We start from the raw sequence: 19,649 nt of genomic DNA, 5'->3' as shown, positions 1-19,649 counted from the left end.
TAAAAGTCTGACTTAGCCTAACATAACTTATTTAATAAAAAAGTCAGATTTAAATTTTTTAAAAAAATTTATTTATTTAAAAGGTTGAGTTTAAGTTTATAAAAAAATTGTTATCCATATAATATAATAAGAAATTAATTGTCAATATATATATATATATATATATATATATATATTATCGATAATATAAATAAATAATTAAATTTACAATGCAAAAAAAAAAAAACTAATTATCAATATTTTTAACATTTTTACAAATTTTTACGTTTAAACTTTTTACATTTTCTATTCCTATAAAATCTAAGAAATTGAAAATAGAAACTATAGCAATTGCATATTCATCTCCACTTTCTTTCATACTCATAGTTGATTATTTAGAATGTTCTAAATAGAATATAGTGAATACTTAGAAAATTATTTTTGGATAAGATTTTATTCTTTTATTATAGTTTGTGCATGTCTCTACATTGACATACATGTATATGCATGACCGTCCTTCTAACATTAATTTTTAAAATCTAAATTTTAATAATGATAGAATAAATTATTATTTTTATAACATAAAGTAAAAAAAATCTGCACACATATTTAAAAATAAATTTGTTAATTTGTTTTAACTTTATTTATCTAAGATAAGTTAATATTGCATACCAAACTTTTTAAAAAAATGTCAGATTTATAAAATAACTCATAGTAGATAGTATTTTTAGGGCAGTTTATTTATTTTTAATTTACTTTAACTTTTCATTCTATTCTTCTAAAAAACAAATTTTGATAATTTTTAAAAAATTATAAATAATTATAAATAATTTTATATTATAATATAATTATTTAGTATAAATTTAAATTAAAACTTATATAATAAAAATATTTATTTATTAACAATTTATTGACAACATGAATCAAATTTAAATTTAAATGATAATTTATTTTAAATTTTATTTACAAAAAAAAATACTAGTTACACTTGAAACAGATTCCTCGTAACTGAGTTCACTCACGGCAACAAACTCAAGTTGGTTTGACCATAGGCAACGCTAAAACATAATCTTTTGTCGCACTTCTTTTCCACAATTCGCCCTATCATATATTTTTCACAGTATTTTAGCGCGAATACAGAACCCACATCCAAATTCCCAGCGGCAACAGCCTCAATTCTTTTTTTTCAAAAATTCGTGTGACCCCAACTGCTATCCCTTAATTTTTGTCTTAAAAAATTTAGGGTTTTTATCTTTATTTCAATTTTAAAAAACAAATTATTGCTGCCCTTTTCTTACATCGTGATCCTGCATCTCCACAAACTGAGATTCATTAAGAAGTTCGCGCAGAGAATCAATGGGCCGTTCTCGTGGGAATTTTCACGCTGATGAGGACCCCCACCAGAGGTTTCTTTCTCTCTTTACTCTTCTTTTCTTATTATCTTTTCTTGTTGTGTGAGTGAGGATGTCAATTGTGATTGAATTTTGTTGTTTTTCTGGATGTGTATACCTGATCACAGTTGCAGTAAAATGCTATGCTTAGTTTGTCCCCTGATGTCCAACTGAAATTTTCTTTATCTTTTCTCTTTCCTTGTGTTTTCTCTATTTATTTATTATTTTTTGCTTGTGTAGGTCAAGGAGAAAAAAGAATGCTGCCAGTGGAGAAAATTTAGAATCTGGAGCTTCAGGTAATATTTTTTTTAAACGTTATGCAGTGTTGTAATAAGTTATGTACTACAATATGCAACATATTATAGTGGATTAATCTGCTATATTATCTTCACTAATTTAAATTTACTGAAATGAGGCAATCACAATTATAGATGAAATGTCTAAGAAGATAAGGAAGGTTGCAGAAACAGTTTTGGGTGAATCAAAAGGTTTTGGCTGAATGATGAAGAGTTTTGGTGATGAATGAAAATGTTCATGCTTTAAAATGTTATGGGTTGAATAGTGATGAGAATTGGGCAATGTATAGGAATGCTAGGAATAGAGAAGAGAATCTGTGGATGATCTCTAAAGCTTTTAAAGAATTTCACAAAAATCTTCAGACAAAAATTGAGAACTGAAGATATATAAGCTTGTCAAAAATAGAGAAATGAAAATAAAAGATTTTGATCGATTAAGATGTACTAAGGAAAGGACAACAAATCATAATATTAAAAAGAGATGGGAGAATTATTTTTATAAATTTTTCAATGATAGACAAGGAATGGCTCCTATTATGGAAGGACTAAAAATCCAAGATGAGGAAAATACGGCCTATTACTCTAGAATTCGGATCGTAGAAGTAAAAGAGCATGGATAATAGTCAAACTGTTGGTTTCTCTTTTGTAATTACTAGTGTTGAGAATTTCAAAAGGTGAAACCTAAGACTTTCCTATAGAGATAGTATAACTTAAAGGCTCAGCTTAAGTTCTTGTTTAATTTAGTTTTCAACGTGTTTACCAGGGACAATCTCTTGTTGCATCTTTTTGTAGATGATATAGTTTTGATTGTAATCAAGGAAAGTAATACACTTTCAACTTGAACTTTGGAGACAAACTTTGAAAACAAAGGGTTTTTGCTTATGTATGAGTAAGACAGAGAATGCATTGCAATATCTGCAATAGAGAAGAGGAATGTAACATAGAAGTAAAAATGGGAGAAAAATAAGTTTTATGGTTATGCCATACTCTATGGCAGTGAATGTTGGACTTTTAAGGACAAGAAAAAGATAGGACATAGGAGTGACAAAGATGAGAATCTTAAGATGAATGTGTGGCCACATGAGAAAAGATAAGATATAAAAAGACTGTAAATGAGGAGAGATTGATGTAGCACTGATTGAGGAAAAGATGACAGAAAATCAGTTAAGGTGGTTTGGACAAGTACCAAGAAGGCCCTGGGAAGCATCAGTGAGAAGAGTAAATTGCATGTTTTTTAGTCTTATGAAGAGAAGAGGGAAACTAAAAAGGACCTTGGAAGAAGTTGTCAATAGGAATCTCATGGCACATAATATCTTTAAAATTTTGATCTTTTACCAAGCCTAAAGATGCCACGTGAACCATATATAGCTGACCTCACATAGTGGGATAAGATGTTGTTGTAAAATGAGATAGTCACAACTGTTTACATGTATGTACAACATATCGTCAGCAACAATGAATATATTAAGGTGTATTTATTTTAAACACTATAAGTTTGTAACTCCAGTGTATTAAAGTAACTTAAATTATGTCATCAACAATTATCAAATGCAAAGTTCTACAAATCTCTCTTTGCATACGCTGAATAATCTTTTGCTGAAGATATTATATGTGTGGCCTGGAATTTCTGTTTTCATTTATAATAAATGAAACATGAAAAAATGTAGTGATACACTGGAGTTGTACTGGAAGGCTGGTGGAATGTTTGTTAGGTTAAAGAAACTAAACATTATTTTTCACACATGAAAATACTATAGCAGTGATAGTTACTTGAACCTTTAATGCTTTGTTGATTCATGGATATTGTTGTTTGAAAATAATTTTACTTATTTTTATGTGAATCAGGCCAAGGAGCAGGTGATGGGAAAAAGGCTCTGTACCACTGCAATTATTGTAATAAAGATATAACAGGAAAAATCCGTATCAAGTGTGCAGTGTGCCCAGATTTTGACTTGTGTATAGAGTGCGTTTCTGTTGGAGCTGAGGTGCAACCTCATAAAAACAACCACCCATACAGGGTTATGGTCAGTAACTGTTAATCTCAAATGTTTCATTTAATGTTTAGTTAATTACTTAATTTAAAGCTTTTTTTACAGAGAAAATTACGTGTTATTTTTCCTGCTACACTGCTAGCTGAGCTGTCTGACTGTCTCTGTTCAAATATAGGATTAATCACTTAAGTTCTATGAAGCACATCTATAAAATGCTGTTTGACACGTTTTAGACACGATACTTATTACACACGCGTAGACATCTCTATGGCATAGCTTGAACACCTTTCTGATACAACTTGGACTCAAGCCAAGAGAGTGAACTGACATATTTTCTTAGAGCTAAACACTTATCTAAACTCCTATTATTAAAAAAATGAAAAATTTGTCATTTCTAAATATTGCAAGGCTCGTAACATCTTTTTTTTTTTTTTTTAATCTTGTGAGACTCATTTTACTAAAAATACTAGTTGTTTTAACTTTTAAGAGATATGATTTGTCTTCTAAGAGACATTATCATATAAAAATTGTAAAGTTTATATATATACATACATACACACACACACACACATACCACATATATATACTGTGTCTCCATGTCCTATATTTTAGACATTAGCTGTGTTTCTGTGTTTGTGTCATGTTGGTGTTTCACAGCTTAAGTTAGATTGTAAGTTTGTTCTGAAACTGTTTATTTTGTTACCTTGTGTGAAATGTGATTCATATTTGTGAAAATTTATGTTTAAGTTAATCTGTCCCAAGCTGTTAAGAAAATTGTGTTACTGCTGGTCTTGTCTATATTGTTGTATTCCCTTATGAAGGTCTGTTTATATATGATTTTATTTTGACAGGATAATTTGTCTTTCCCTCTTATTTGCCCAGACTGGAATGCAGATGATGAAATTTTGCTTCTAGAGGTACTTCAAATTTATTTCCTAGGAGTAATGGTGACTAGTGGTTCAAAACTATAAAGCATGTGTTCCAAGAAGATATCTCTTATTTATATCTGATCTTTTGAGCAATAACTTTTGGGTGTTAGGGAATTGAAATGTATGGCTTGGGAAACTGGGCAGAAGTTGCTGAGCATGTTGGAACCAAAAACAAAGAAACATGCATAGAACACTATACGAATGTATACTCAAACTCCCCATTTTTTCCCGTTCCGGTATGATGGGCATCAAATGTAGCTGCTATGAATTCTTCTTATTATAGTTATTCTTATAATGGTATATTAAATCTTGACCTGTCTTATTTTCTAGGACATGTCTCATGTTGTTGGGAAAAACAGAAAAGAACTCCTTGCCATGGCCAAAGGGCAGGGTGAAGACAAGAAAGGTTTGTCACAATCCACAACATTAGTTTCTAATTTAATTTCACATGCATAGTATGTTGTTTTAAGCAGACACATCTCATTTACCACTGTTGGAAAAGCCACTTTAGTTGTGGTCACTCCTAGCCTGTCTTAGTTGCAGCCTCTTTGGGATTGCATAATTGCAATCTCAAGGGCGGTGTTTAGTCGTACATCAATTAGAGATATGACTTGAATAAAGCTTACGAAGCTTACGAGCTTCTTTTGTAGGGTGGAGTGAAGCCCTAAGCCCAAATTTTAAGAACCACTTCTTTTGAATGACATGAGCTTGTTGCCTTTAACTTAGTTTATGTGTCCAAATATTAATACCTGAAGGCCTCCTGTAGATTAATATAAATGTACCACATGATGCTGAAATTTGCATAAAATATTTTAGATAAGAGTGATAAATTTACAATCATATGTGGCTTCTGATTATTTTGCATGATTGATAGGTTTTTGTGTTATGACATTTTTATAATCATTTGTCACTTGTGATTGGCACAGGATTTTCCATGGGGGATCTTAGTTTAAAGGCAGAATCTTCCTTTTCTCCATCTAGAGCCAAGTAAGGCTGTCATCTTTATATGTTTTATATCATGCCATCTCTATACCACATTCTTTGATGTCAATTTGTTGATTCAGAGTTGAAGATTCCCATAAAGCTGGCTCCGCTAACCGTTTGAATTCAGGTAAAGCAAAATAAGTTCATGGCTAATTAATTATCCATACATCAAGTTACCTGTGTTCATCTTTTTTGGATCTCTATCTTGCTTTTATATTGCAGAGTCTGATTCTGGCCCCTTGGGTAACACACATGGTGCAACTGGTGCTAACCAAAAGGCATCTAATGTGGGCCGGGGAAAAGGAGGAGTCATCAAAATGGAAGGTGTGCATTTTTATATTTGGTCCTGAACCCCAATTGACTTTTAATAAATTCTATCGTTTGGATTTTCAATTCCATAGAAAATTGAAAAAAGAGTTGAAGGATTCTTGTGTTTTGCATGATTTTTCAACCATGGCAACAAATTAAAATTGAGATGTAGCAAGTATTCTATTGCTAGTATAACTAAAACTAACTTTTTGTGTATGCTGAGGTACGGTAAAGTGGGCGCAGCTTCTTGCTTTAAACTCTTGACACTTGCATCTTATCCTTACTGAAGTTAGCTTACCTATCTGCAATGCATGTTCTTCCTGGAAATTAATGATGCATATTCTGTATTAAACTTCCTACTTTCTATGTCATTGGCAGATTCTCAAATAGACAGAGATTTTGGAGGAAAGAAGCCAACTTCCTCAGGCAATGAAGGCCCTTCTTTAGTAGAATTGAGTGGTTATAATGCCAAAAGACAGGAATTTGATCCTGAATATGATCATGATGCTGAACAACTACTGGCTGAAATGGAATTTAAGGACACTGACACTGATGATGAGCGAGAGCTGAAACTACGTGTGTTGCATTACTTTTCAAAAAGGTAAACAACCAATTTATTTTTATACACTTCTCTTTCTGAATCAGTTACAGTCAACCGTTAACAGTAATGATGTTATCAGGGTATTGGCTATGCATTGCTCACACTTTGTCTTTAAATTGAAAAATGTTACAGGCTCGATGAAAGAAAGCGTAGGAAGGATTTCATACTTGAAAGAAATTTATTATACCCAAATCCATTTGAGAAGGATTTAACACCTGAGGAGAAGACAGTATGTCGGAAATATGACTTATTCATGCGCTTTCATTCTAAAGAGGAGCATGAGGAACTGATTAGAATAGTTATCTCTGAACATAGAACTCGTAAAAGGCTTCAAGAGCTTAAGGTTTGAGACATGAATGCCTTTAAATTATTCTGGACATTCTCACCTTTATTCTCTCTTTTGGAAAACTAGATGCTTTTTTGTGGGGCATTTTGTTATCTTTATCTTTTTTCTGTATTGTTGTCCTTTGGTTGAATGTATGTAGAAACTGCTAGATATGAGCATTGTACTGCTTGTGCGGATTAGGAAAATTTACATACTAATCAGTCTGGTTATACCATTTTTTAGGTGTCTTACAAGCATCTAAGTTGGCAGGATTCCAATTGACCTATCCTAGTTTTAGATTCGGTTGCAAGAATTGGTTGTGTTAATATATCAAAAGTTAGATTTTTATATTAAATGGGTGCTTCAATTTGACTACCGATATAGATTATATAATGTGCATACTGCATGCACAAATCAAACAATTAACCCTAACTCTTCATGTTTGTAATACACTGTGTTGCAGCAAGCCCGGGCTGCTGGTTGCCGCAATTCAGCTGAAGCTGATAAATATCTGTTACATAAGAGAAAAAGGGAAGCTGAAGAAAGTGCTCGTAGGACAAAAGAAAGTCCTCAGGTTGGCCCAAGCAATCAGGGGGTTCCAAATGCATTAATGTCTCCGGACTCTGCTGGCAAGGATTTGAGTGCAAGACCTGCAGGACCTGCTACTTCTAGTTCTGTCAACGAAATGGATGTCACGGGATACTATGGCGCAGATTTACTTTCTGAACCGGTAAACATGCAGTCCTTCCCCCAAAATCCTTTTAAATGCTGTTACTTTTCTGTTGGGTGCGGTTAGTGTTGGAAGTTTCATATTGACTAATGATATGACTAGATAGTGTGTATGTGGAGGAACCCTTACCACTTCAACTAGATTTTAAGGTTGAGTTGGACTGATGGACTCAAATCCAAATTTTAAGACAGCATCAAAGCCTATCTTAGTGGTTGTTATTGTGCCTATTGAGCCACCTATTATCATGCCATTATTAGACAGTCTTGTAACTTCACATTCAAGATGTTTAGTCATTGACGAGAGGAATGTGTCAAGGATCTCAGATTGTTTAATAATATAATCAAAATGGTATATATAAGTGAGGCACAACCTAAACACAAATTCTAAGAATTTCTTAAACTTAGTATCTTTTTCCCCCTCCCTCTATGTATAAAATAGTGTCTTTGACAAGTTTTCCTTTTAAATTAGCCCACTGTTCATTGATTTTCTGTTTCTACCTTGGCAGGAGAAACGTTTATGTTGTGAGCTAAGGTTGCCTCCAGCCATATATCTAAAGATGCAAGAGCAACTGTCTCTACAAATACTTGCTGGCACTGTCTCTGCAAAATCAGACGCCCATCAGTTGTTCAAGATGGATGCCATGAAAATTGACAGGGTGTATGATATGCTCATTAAAAAGGGAATTGGTTCACCCTGAGGCCTCCCATGCATCTGATGTATCACCTCATGATAGATTATTCTCTTCCAGCCTTCCTTGATTAAAATAAATTAAACTTGTATAACAAAGTTGATAGAAATTTTGAAGTACTGCATCAAAGCTTTAGTAATGGGCTGAGTTAGATAAAAGATGGATGGACTATACACACAGGTTAATTATGATTTTATCTGACATCTCTCATGCTTCTCTCCCTACCCAACTCACCAACTCCATGAATGTGGTTGCATCTGTACGGAGTGGATAGACATGGCAAGCTAAAGTAATGTATTATTATGTAAGCAGGGTCAAGGTGTTGGTTTTATTTTAAACTTGGGTAGACTCAAATTTTGTTTATTCAAAGTCTTCTATATCTATAGAGTTTCTACAGCACTCAAGTTTTTAAGGTACTGATGCCCTTTGATGGCTTGTTGCACAATTATGGGTTACTCTTTCTCATAATAAAGTATAGGTTTATTTGTGTTTTTGATTTCCTTATTTTTGTATTATCTGCTATTTTAGTTGTTCATTGTTCATTGGCCAAACAAGTTTAACTTTTAAAATTAAATAAAGTTGGTTTTAACATAAATTTTCTTCCGTAGAAAATCTTCAAATTATTATTTTTATTCAAATATATTTGATGGTTTATGATAAATTTGAGATATGGAGTAATTCTAGAACTTTAAAATTCAGAAATGTGATAAAATTTTGATATAATGCTAATTTTAGTTTACAAATAAACTTTTTTATTTTAGCTTGCTATTTTCTTCTCCTATAAGCAATTTTGAAAAAAAAAATCTAAATATACCCCAAGTCTGCTTACCAAACCATACCAAAATATAGAAATATCTATCATGAAAGATTGGCCGTCCATTTCATTATTTTCCCATCTCTTCAACTTCTATTACATCATTTATTATACTGTCTCTATTATAAATTAAATGCAGCTTTAGTATTTAAAAAATATTAAAAATAATTGGTGTTCTTATTTTTTAATGTAATGTAATTATTTTTTTAATTTACTTTTTATAAATGATTCAACTATCACAATTAAAAGTAATGTATTTATTAAAAGAGTGAGATTATTTTAAAATTGTATAAAAATTGATAAATTTATTATTTTTAATTTATATGCAGAAACATTAGATTATAGTCATTTTGAGATGGAAGGAGTATCTTTTATTTTTTCTCTTTATGTCCTTTCTATCCGTGCATCTATTTTTTTTTTTTGGGTATGTACGATAATTTTGACATGGTGGTAGATAGATAGATAAATTTACTTAAGCGAAGCATGGGGTTCGAGACTTTTTAACCAGGAAATAAATAGACGGGAGAAACTTAAATCATGTATTCAAATTTGCACGCGAGAATTTTATCAACATTCTTTAATTTATTGCTTGTATATTTACAAAAAAAAAAAAAATTGCTTAATATGACTATAGGATTTTAGATTTTGTCAGTGTGTTAAAGGATTGTAGTGTATAAAAAAAGTCGAAGGGTTATGGATTTGAAAAGATTCGAATCATGAAACAGTCATTATGAAGATTTTACCTTCTCGAACCGATGGTGAACTTTAGTAGCATTGTTATCCAGTTAAAGGCTATAGCATTTAAGTGAAGAACAAAAGACATGCTTAAATTAGTGCTCGAATAAGTGACTTAGATAAGGCAGAAATAAAACTGCAAAAGAAGAAAAATAAATGTAAAGGATCCACAGCTAATGCAAACCACAAAGCATTTTTGAAAATTAAAAGTTTCATATCATACATAGCTTTCAGTTAATTCCATAACAACTTAAAATTCAAAAACAAAATTCATAACTTGTTCTTGAAAGCCATCCATGAAGACCACTTAAACCTTTTACTTTACAATTTAATCATGTATAACAATAAAAAAAATCTTGTAATCAATTATTTTCGTTTTGCAATTCTATTATTATGTACATCTTTTTTTTCCTAAGATCCAGAATATTCAAAAGTCACTTTAGATCTTAATATCATCTCTATCAACTTGTTTAAGCATAGAATGTTAGTTTAAACATTAATGTTTACTGATCAGCACTATTAGAGCACCTCTAAAGGAGGTGCTAAGGTAGTTTGTAAAAACTAATCATCGTCCTTTATTATAAACTCTCATCGGAGTGGAGTGACATGACAATGAAAATTGTTAAAAATTAAGATATGTACTTTCTCCAAAATACTTTGTTTGAGTTCATGTGGAGAGGTTTGATTTGTTCTCCCATTAATTTCTTTTTTAAAATTTATCAAAAAGTGTAATATGAGTTGTCAAAAAGTGTATGTACTTATAAACAACTCCCATTAAAGCAAAAATTATATAAATATAATATAAATTATTTATAAATGATGCGACACAATAATACCATTTAAAGTGAATGAAAATTCCCTATAAATAACTCCCATTTTATGTGCTCTTAGTGGCACTAATAGAAACGAGTCACTGCTTGAAAATTAAAGAGGAAAATGCAACAAAGAGAGGTAGTGTGCATGTGTTATTGATGAAAAGAGACAAATTATAATAGAAAAATATTTTCAAAATTACACTAAAAACAAGAACACTCGATTAGTAAAAAAATTTAAATCGTTAAATTGAAAAACCCATTAAATATGAATAAAAAGTATAAAAAAAATAAGAAATACAGACTTTATTTAGAAAATCAAATCCATTGCCCACTCGAAGATCAACATGCACTTGGTTAAAAATTCATTCCCTCTCATATCGAAATAGAAGAATATAAACATGGAAGATTTGGTTAAAACATTCATTCCCTCTAATATTGAAATAGAATATAAACATGGGAGATTTTGTAACACTTTAAACTTGTAAGATTCATGGCCAAAAGCCAAAACTACTGAAAATCACAAATTACAGACTATACTCATGAGCTAACTATGATACGCAGTTTCAACTGATATGTGCAATTGAGCATCTACCAACCACGACCTACATGGAGCCTAAAATGTATATTAATACCATCCTATAGAAGTTGATCTCATTAACCCAAGAACATAAGCTATAACGCTATACACTACAATTATCCTCAAGTCAGAAACTTGAAAATCATTATCCTCTGCATATATAACTACCTCGGGGCTTCATTTTGTTTTATATACAAGGTGATTCCACCTTCAGGTATATTCAGCAGGAGAGAAAAAATTCCCCATTTAGCTCTATCATATATTCATGCAGCTCGTATTACTTCTGCTGCATCAAGTTTTGGTTCAGAACCATCAAAATTTTCCTCACTGTCCTCATCATCATTGTCAGCATCATTATCATCATTTTCATCAACATCGTCGTCATTGTCAGTGTCAGCATCATTGTCATCACCAGAGTTATTATTCTTGTTTTCATTAAAGGCCAGAAGAGTCTTCACAGCCTTGTCAGCTTCATCATCACAGCCACTACCAGAGTTGTCATCCTTGTCTTCGTGAATGGCATAGAGTGGCTTCCTCAAAGCCCCCTTCATGCTTTCCAGGTAAGTAGGTGCCTCCAAACCAGATAAATCTGGCTCAACCCTAGCAACTTCAACTTTGACAATCGATGATGGTTTATTTACTACTATTGCAGAGCAATCAGACTTAGATCCACCTACCACTGCAGAATTAGCTGACATCCGAACACTGCACCTGACGTTTGAAGACAAATAGCTGCAAATGTCAGGCTTTCCCTGTATATCAACCCACCTGTTACTGATCCAATCTCGGGAAACCCGAATGTTCTTCTTGTCGACCATTAGGAATCTCTCTTCACCTAAAGGGAAAACCATACTACCAACCATGAGATATATATAACCCAAACAAGGCATGATTCCCAAACTCATGGACTGTTCATCCATGAGCCAGTGAACTATAGCACAAAATAATTAAAGAAAAAAAATGTGTATTGCATCCTACCAGGGCTAAAAACCTGCAGGATTCCATCTTCGCTAACATTAACTGCAGTTATGACACCTTCCCACCATCCATCACACCACCAGGCATCCACCGGCACTCCAATCTCAAAAGTATGACTTGTAGTATATTCAGGAGGGCATGGCCGTACTGTTAAGCGGCCTGGACATCGGATACCCAACTTGTCAGGAGCTGCCACTCTAGATGCAGGGATCCATTCCTACAAAAGTGTTAACAACAGGGCTGAGAACCATAGTCTTTCCCTAGCTTCACCAATAGTGCCCAATAGATAATTGGTGAGATGATTGGATTTCTAAGTGCAAAAATCATTACAACAAGTATTTGTATGATGCTAGAAAAAACACAGTAGATAGATAAATAGATAAGCCATTGCATACCTCTAGTTTCTCTGGTCCATCTACATCCAGCAAATCCTCATATTGGACCTTCAGCTGCTTCGGAGACATACTCAAGATTTTACATCTAAACCAGCATCCTCTAATGCCACTATCTTGACAGAGAAACTCTATCTTTTCACCAACTTGGAAAGACAGTTGAGGTTTTGGTCCAATAACCTTAATACCCATTGTTTTCCTTGATAGTTTTAATCTTAAACTAGGGTATTTTGGTTCGCATTTTGTCATTTCATTTGTAGGATCAGAGATTTGCAGACCAGATAAACCCTTTTCGAGCATTTGATCCTTAGAACTTCTATTCCTCTTATTGCTGGACCTTAAAGGATCATCTTGAGTAAGGTTCTCATCATCATCTGTGTGTGACTTTTCACACTTTGCCTTTCTCTTGGAGAAAATAGGACTATTCAAACAAGAAAGTATAGATTGGTTACTATATCCACGCAACTTTGTAAGTGCGAAGGGCTTAAGCTTATTGTTTTTAAACTGCCTAAAGCATGTATGGATCTCAGATAAAGAGGTATGAGGCACAGCAGCCAGGTATTTATCATAATGCTTAGGAGTCAACACTGTTGCAGGACCATTGACACACTCAGCACTGATCACCTGAACATGAGGTGTGATGAAAACCTCTCCCTCTTGCAGAGTCAGCTGTGGAATCACATGTTTAACTTCCTGACCATGGTGAAACCACCGTACTTTCACTTTTTTTTGTCTCTTCTTGTCTTCATACATATCTTCCAAGTAACCAAGATAGTGGTTTTCTTCTTCAGCCATGATATATACAAATGAATGAACCTAAAATTTAGAAGAAAATTGAGAATCATAAAAATTAAACCCCGTCCAAAAACAGAAAAAAAGTAAATGATAACATGAAGTAGGAAAAATTGAGCTATAATGAAAAATGAAATAATTTTCTCACACTTATGGTTGTTCCATTCCTGCAAAACCCTGAGTAGTGCTTCAGCTGTTTAGCACAAAGCCAAGCCAAGCCTGACCATTCAATATCTGAGCTTTGAAATTTCAGTTTTCTAGAAATCTGCAGTACAAAAAACAGGGGCATGGTGAATTAATGGCATAATGATAGAAAGGGAAATATACAGAGATGAATTTAATTACTTGTCATACCATTTTATCAGGTATAATCTTATTATTGACATTGACTCCAGGTGTTAAAATCTTAAGAGATTCTTCGGCTTGTGCCGAATCATCCAGCTGTACACCTGTCACAGAAAGATTATGGTTGCTCAAAATATTTTCTCTCCACAACTACAGAAAAACTGTTCAGAAAGAATTGGTGAATCTAATTGTAGCAAAATAAGGAAAAGAAAAACAATATACACAAGATAAAAAGAAGAGATTCATCTAAAAAACCAGTAATTCAGATTGGCATAAAAAAGGGCCTAAAGCATTTTATTAATTTATTGGACTAAAGGATCACTAAAATAACCACATTAAGATGTTAGCATCCAACTGCAATTCAGATGTAGTGTTAGTTGATCTCTGGTTCCTTTTTGTAACAACGCTAAACTATTGGTCTTAGTATTTGTACCTAAATAAAATACACTTCATACTATATATGACATCCATATCTTACTTTCTAGGAACAACCAAAATAGTGAATTAGCAGGATACAGACTGAACCACAATCTTCATCAACAGAAGGTCCTTATTTGAATATAAGAATAGGAATGAGGCCACACCAGCATGAATTAGCAAGTTCATTAACATCAATTGATTTCTTTTTTATTAGTGATGACAAAGTTGTTCTTAAAACTGATTCAGGAAACAGATTGACATCAATTACCCAACTTAATACCTAAATTATCTTCATAGACACAAAAAAGAAATTCTAATTGATCAAAAGATACCTTATCAAGTCTTACCATATGAAATAAATACAGGCTCACATCCAAATAAAAAGAGGAATACAAGAGTGGCTGTGTAAGGAATATGGGACTAGCGAATGGACAAATGTATGCAGCCTTACCCCAATGAGGGGAGAGGCTGATTTTATGAATGACTCATGGTCGCTAGGCAACAATCCTACCGATGTGTCATGGCTCAAGCAAAAATAAATCAACAAAAATGAAAACCAATAGGTTTCAACATCAATTGCTACTCAATCAGCAGAAGACGATCACACCAAGCTTAATGCTTCAATCTTAAACAAAAAGGAATGAAATAAAATTGACAAATCCATAGATCTAAAACACAAACAGATCACAAAAATCCCAAATCCTAGCACCGATGGTAAAAGGAAATATATCAAGTTGTACAGTACCCATTTCTTCAAGCATCATAAATCTGGCCCAGAAAAACATCTCGATCTCTCTTTCAGCAAGCTCTATTTTTTATTAGTAGAGTGACAGCAACATCAAAGAAGGAAAGGTATGCAATATAAATATTAAACAAAATCTAGTCAAAACAACTCGCTACACCAATGGTTTATTGACATTTGTAAGTTCCTTCTTTATGTGTAGGTGGAGGGCAGGTTGGTATGGGGCCAGGGCCAACTGAGCCACAAGCCCATTATTAAATATATTTCCATGCAATTAATGTAAGAATTGTTTTTTCCCCTCTCTGTGGTGATTTTAATGTGAATTACCATTGCATTAAGTAGTCATGTAACTAGCATGTGATCTTTCGGTGGCTATCAGTCAAAATGTTAGATGAGATAGTATTCTTTGGGCCAGGCCTAGTATTATACATAGTAGTTAGTAGCGCACGATAGCAACACCATCGAATGGTGAGATTGTCCCAATCCTTGGAACCGGGTCACATTGTGCCTGGTTATCATGAGAGAAGCAGCGCAAATCATGCCAGTTTGCGACCTTTGCTGTCTTTATTTTGAATATGGGGCTGAAGACTGCTTTGACCCTAACTGAGTGCCAGTTTAAGCTTTTAAAGGGGGAGAAATTGGGATATCAGAGAATTTTAAGTTGACTTGTTTTAGGTTTCCCAAAAATTTGTTTGTGCGCCCTTGCAAGTGCAAGTGCCAGCCTCAGTAGAGCTCTTTTCCATAGTCCTCCACAAGTTTACAGCTCTACTCCTCTCGTGTGCTGCACCGCACTTTTCTGGCCAGTTTTCACTGTAGTGGCCTATAAGCCTATTCAATATCCACTAACATTTGCAAGTGCAAGCTCTAGCCTCAGCAGAGCTCTTCTCCACAATCCTCCGTGAGTTTACAGATCTACTCCCCGTCGCTCACCATACAGCAATTTTCTGGTCAGTTTTTGCTGTAGTGGCCTATGAGCCTATCCAATATACATTACCATTTTAACCATGTTTATATTTCTTTCTGCTCTGTTATGTCTTCAATCTCTCTAAAAAAAGTCAAAACAACAAAACTTCGTTTCAGTTTTAGGTTTTTTTTTTTTTTTCTCAGCATAGAATACATGTGCTATTTGGGATTGACTAGTATGGTATTATACAAGTAACCCAAGAATAAAAAGTTCATAAGACTTGTATTAAGTTGTCATAATATATTTTTAGATCTGGGTGGTTTCTCAACTCTAGAATGCTAGTTCTTTTGTTATTACCTTAATCTTGCTCATTCATTCACAAGGCTTGAGCTTTTTTCTGCCGGCCCTGCTTCATAATGGTAGCAGGCAAGGATGTGATATACCTTGCTCTTCCTTTCAATCTTCATAAAAATCCTTTAAGCTAGGCCCAATTACACCCCCAAACCATGCAATTTCCAACCACAAGTGCAAATATAATGTAATATCATAATGTACTAATTAGTAATTACAATACCTGATAACTCATGTTCCCGAGAAAGGAATAACAAACCAATCACAGCTGCTCTCACATTTATTAAGTTACCATGGAAACGACAGCTACAAATGCTAACATGGTGATTATTAATCATTCCGTAACAACATATTTAAAAAGAAGATAGTATATAAATTTCATACGATTGCGCTTAAGTAACACATAAAATATTTGATGTGGTAACAACACTATTTTAAAATAAACCAATTTACTCTATTCCAAGAAATCATCAAAATCTATGCTTTCCGAAATAAAATTCACCTATCATCGAAAAATCCTCAATATGAAAGTCCAAAGACAACATCCCATGAATAAAGTGTGTATAAATACAGCTTTCATGTAAGTCGTCATGCAGGCAAGAATAACAAAGCGTATGAACCTGTTTGGATGCAAGCTTATAAGCACTATTGAGAGCTTCCCTACCAGAAAATACTCTTTTTCAGTAAAGAAACTCTCAGAAGCGCTTTTAGTTTGTATCCAAATAGACTCTATGACTCATACAACACAGACTTGACCAAATTCGTTGAAAAGATAAACACGTGGGAATTACAGTTACACAATTAATCAGAACAATCTCATAGCTTAGCAGATAAAATACAAGATAACGGTTAACGGCCGACAACTAACGACAACCAACCTTGTCCCATTAGGCACCGACAACAACCTTCACTATAAAATTCCACCAGCCAAAATCCATGCACACAGGAACATGCAATGTTTCATAAAAACAAATCCCCCTAAACATGAAAAACACAAGATCACACCCTGTCAAGTGAGCTAATCAACATGGCCCTCCAAGCAACAATGACATAAAGCATATAATTCCCACAGCACATACTCAACCAAATTCCTTGAAAAGATAAACTCACGGGAAGCAGAAGCACAGTTACCCTACTAATCAGAACAAGCCTTATAGCTTTCCGGTGATAGTACAAGACACCGGCTCACACCACCAACAACTAACAACTAACAACCACCAAGCCTAACAGCATTCCAATGTGAGTACGAGACACTGGCTTAGCACCAACAACTAACAACAACCAAACCAAGGGTCACCCCATTAGACAAGTCAAGGTTTTAAATTGCAGACAAATGCATCACCAACTGGTATCACGAAAACCTTAACATTATAGTGACAGCCTAAACGAGCAAAGCAGAGTCTGAAACTCGAAAATAGGTGAAAAGAAAAAGCACCTGCATGGTGTTGGCGATTGTGAGAGACGAGGCAAGTGAGCCAATCAACGACCTCCCTCCGCGCCCTCCACTTGCAAGCATTAATGGGCTGCGTGGATCCATAAGCCTGCAAGAAATGGTCAGGGACAACATACATCATGTGCCTCACACTCCGCTCAGTCCCCACCACCGCCAGCACCGATTTCCCCAACGCATCCTTCAGATAGAAATGAATCACTCGGTTCCCACGCTCCTGGCAAATCACCCGCTCCTCCCACGCCACGAAAACTCCACCCGACATCCTCACTCCCCAAAACCCTAGCACAACCCTCCCTCAAACCATTCTCACCAACACAACCTCAAACAAGAATTTTATAGAAAATTGAGGCGAAACTCAAGTCAAAGGAAGAATGGTTGAGCAAAAGGACAGAAATGTTAAAGTGCATTCATGGAGGCTTGTTTGCGTCTGCCACGAAGCGGAACGGAGTGGGCCCAGCCCAGTCGGTTGAATGGAGAGGCAGAGAGAAAAAAAGTGTTGTGTTTGGTTAGAGAGAGAGAGAGAGAGAGAAGTGTTGAGTGTTGAGTGTTGAGTCCTTAGTTTACCTTCTCTTCTTCTTCTTCTGTGCCATGTGCTCAATGCCTCAATCCACTCAATGGGCGTAGTTGGCGCAGAAGAGAAGGAAGAACAGAGAGGGCATAATGGGAATTCTCCATTCCGGGATATTCTACTTACGGACACGTCACACCTCCCATTTTCCATCACTCTATTCTCTATATTTCTATTTCACCACAGTCCACACCTCCTTCCTTTCTACTTTCTATCTATACCTCCTCAAGTCTCTCATAATTTTTTATATTAAATAAATAATTTATTATCTAATAAGAAGTAATTCAATATTAACCTAAAATATATATTTTTTCTACAAGATTCAAACATTATCCTTATGTATAATGTTTATATTTATAAAAAAAACACACTTCATATTTCTGTATTTTTTAAAATAAAAAAATAATGAATATTTACTTAAAAAGTGTGAGATTTAGAAAATGAATATATATAATAATAGAGAAAATGATTTGGAGGTAGTTATAAACATAAATTAGTTTAAAATTTATATCAATCAAAATGAGATATTTTTTTTATTAAAAATATATTTTTTAAATCTCTTATCCTTTTAAGATATTCTTTTTCATTTTTATTTTGATATATTTATTTTGAACAAACTTATTAATAATTAAAATATTTTTATATTACATTATATCTTATTTATCATAAATTTAAATTTAAATTATATCAAAAATATTTATTTATGATAAATTTAAAATATAATAAAATATGTAATGAAAATATTTATTTATGAAACTGTATAAATAAATTTATATAAAATAAATAATTATCATGTGAATTCGATAGTTTATTAAACAAATGGCAGTTTATTAATTATTTTGACATTTGTACCCTTTAATTTTATTGTGTAATTTTACTTTTAGTTTATTTTTTAAAATATTAGCAATTTTAATTCTATTCTAATAAAATACATTTAAGCATCTATCTATTCTATAATATATATATATATATATATATATTTATTTTTTTAAAATAAAAAAAATTACAAAAATTATCACAATGAAAATTAAACCTAGATCCTCGTACTTCTAACTATTTCATATCGTTCCTATTATTAACCCTAAATTCTAAATCATTATGCTAAGCCTAATAGGTATAATATATATATAATATATAAGGAGATATTTTATAAAGTTAAGAATACCGACCGTTTCATATTCATATACTATACAAGTATACATATAGTACGTGTGTTTTCTCATCAGTTAATTAAAACAAAACAAACTAAAAAATACAAAAAATTAAATTTGTATATAAATTAAGTCTCTCAGAGTCAAAAAAAAAAAAAACTGAATAAAAAAATTAAGTCTTTCACATTATTAATTTTATCTAACAATTATTAGAAATGTAATCGAGACGTGATTAACGTTAATTTAATTTGTACATATTTGAAGAAGAAAAATACAATATATATATATATATATATATTCAACAATTTTGAGAGAGAAATGATAAAAGAAGAATTAGTATCTGAAGTGATTTTCACAGCGTAGCATGTAGGGTAACGTTGAATCGGAAT

The 19,649-nt window shown here is 33.1% G+C and overlaps 2 protein-coding genes across 4 annotated transcripts; one reads left to right on the top strand and one right to left on the bottom strand.

The window, feature by feature from the left end:
* The first annotated feature begins 1,002 nt into the window (after positions 1–1,002).
* On the top strand, positions 1,003–8,719 carry ADA2B (ADA2 2B). Its single transcript, XM_020366352.3, has 13 exons — positions 1,003–1,385; positions 1,611–1,666; positions 3,512–3,690; positions 4,509–4,574; positions 4,697–4,822; positions 4,917–4,992; positions 5,513–5,573; positions 5,651–5,697; positions 5,793–5,894; positions 6,258–6,480; positions 6,613–6,823; positions 7,269–7,535; positions 8,041–8,719. Exons 1-13 carry the CDS (start codon positions 1,336–1,338, stop codon positions 8,230–8,232), a joined length of 1,656 nt encoding a protein of 551 aa, XP_020221941.1. The 5' UTR covers positions 1,003–1,335; the 3' UTR covers positions 8,233–8,719.
* Positions 8,720–10,993: 2,274 nt separating this feature from the next.
* On the bottom strand, positions 10,994–18,246 carry LOC109803280 (uncharacterized). Of its 3 annotated transcripts, none has more exons than XM_020364785.3 (6): positions 17,524–18,246; positions 13,681–13,775; positions 13,475–13,591; positions 12,538–13,350; positions 12,143–12,359; positions 10,994–11,999 (listed from the first exon to the last, which is right to left on the bottom strand). In XM_020364785.3, the coding sequence occupies exons 1-6, from the start codon at positions 17,801–17,803 to the stop codon at positions 11,428–11,430; spliced, it is 2,094 nt and encodes a 697-aa protein (XP_020220374.1). In that variant the 5' UTR covers positions 17,804–18,246; the 3' UTR covers positions 10,994–11,427. The 3 variants fall into 3 exon arrangements, with proteins under 3 accessions (XP_020220374.1, XP_082920640.1, XP_082920643.1); XM_083064514.1 differs by lacking the exon at positions 17,524–18,246 and adding an exon at positions 16,967–17,492; XM_083064517.1 differs by lacking the exon at positions 17,524–18,246 and adding an exon at positions 16,095–16,394.
* Positions 18,247–19,649: the final 1,403 nt, after the last annotated feature.

Source organism: Cajanus cajan, chromosome 1, assembly GCF_000230855.2.
Source record: "Cajanus cajan strain Asha chromosome 1, NIPB_CcT2T_4, whole genome shotgun sequence".
Taxonomy (NCBI): domain Eukaryota; kingdom Viridiplantae; phylum Streptophyta; class Magnoliopsida; order Fabales; family Fabaceae; genus Cajanus; species Cajanus cajan.
Note: the sequence above shows the minus strand (reverse complement) of the source record. Positions and strands in the feature narration are given on the sequence as shown.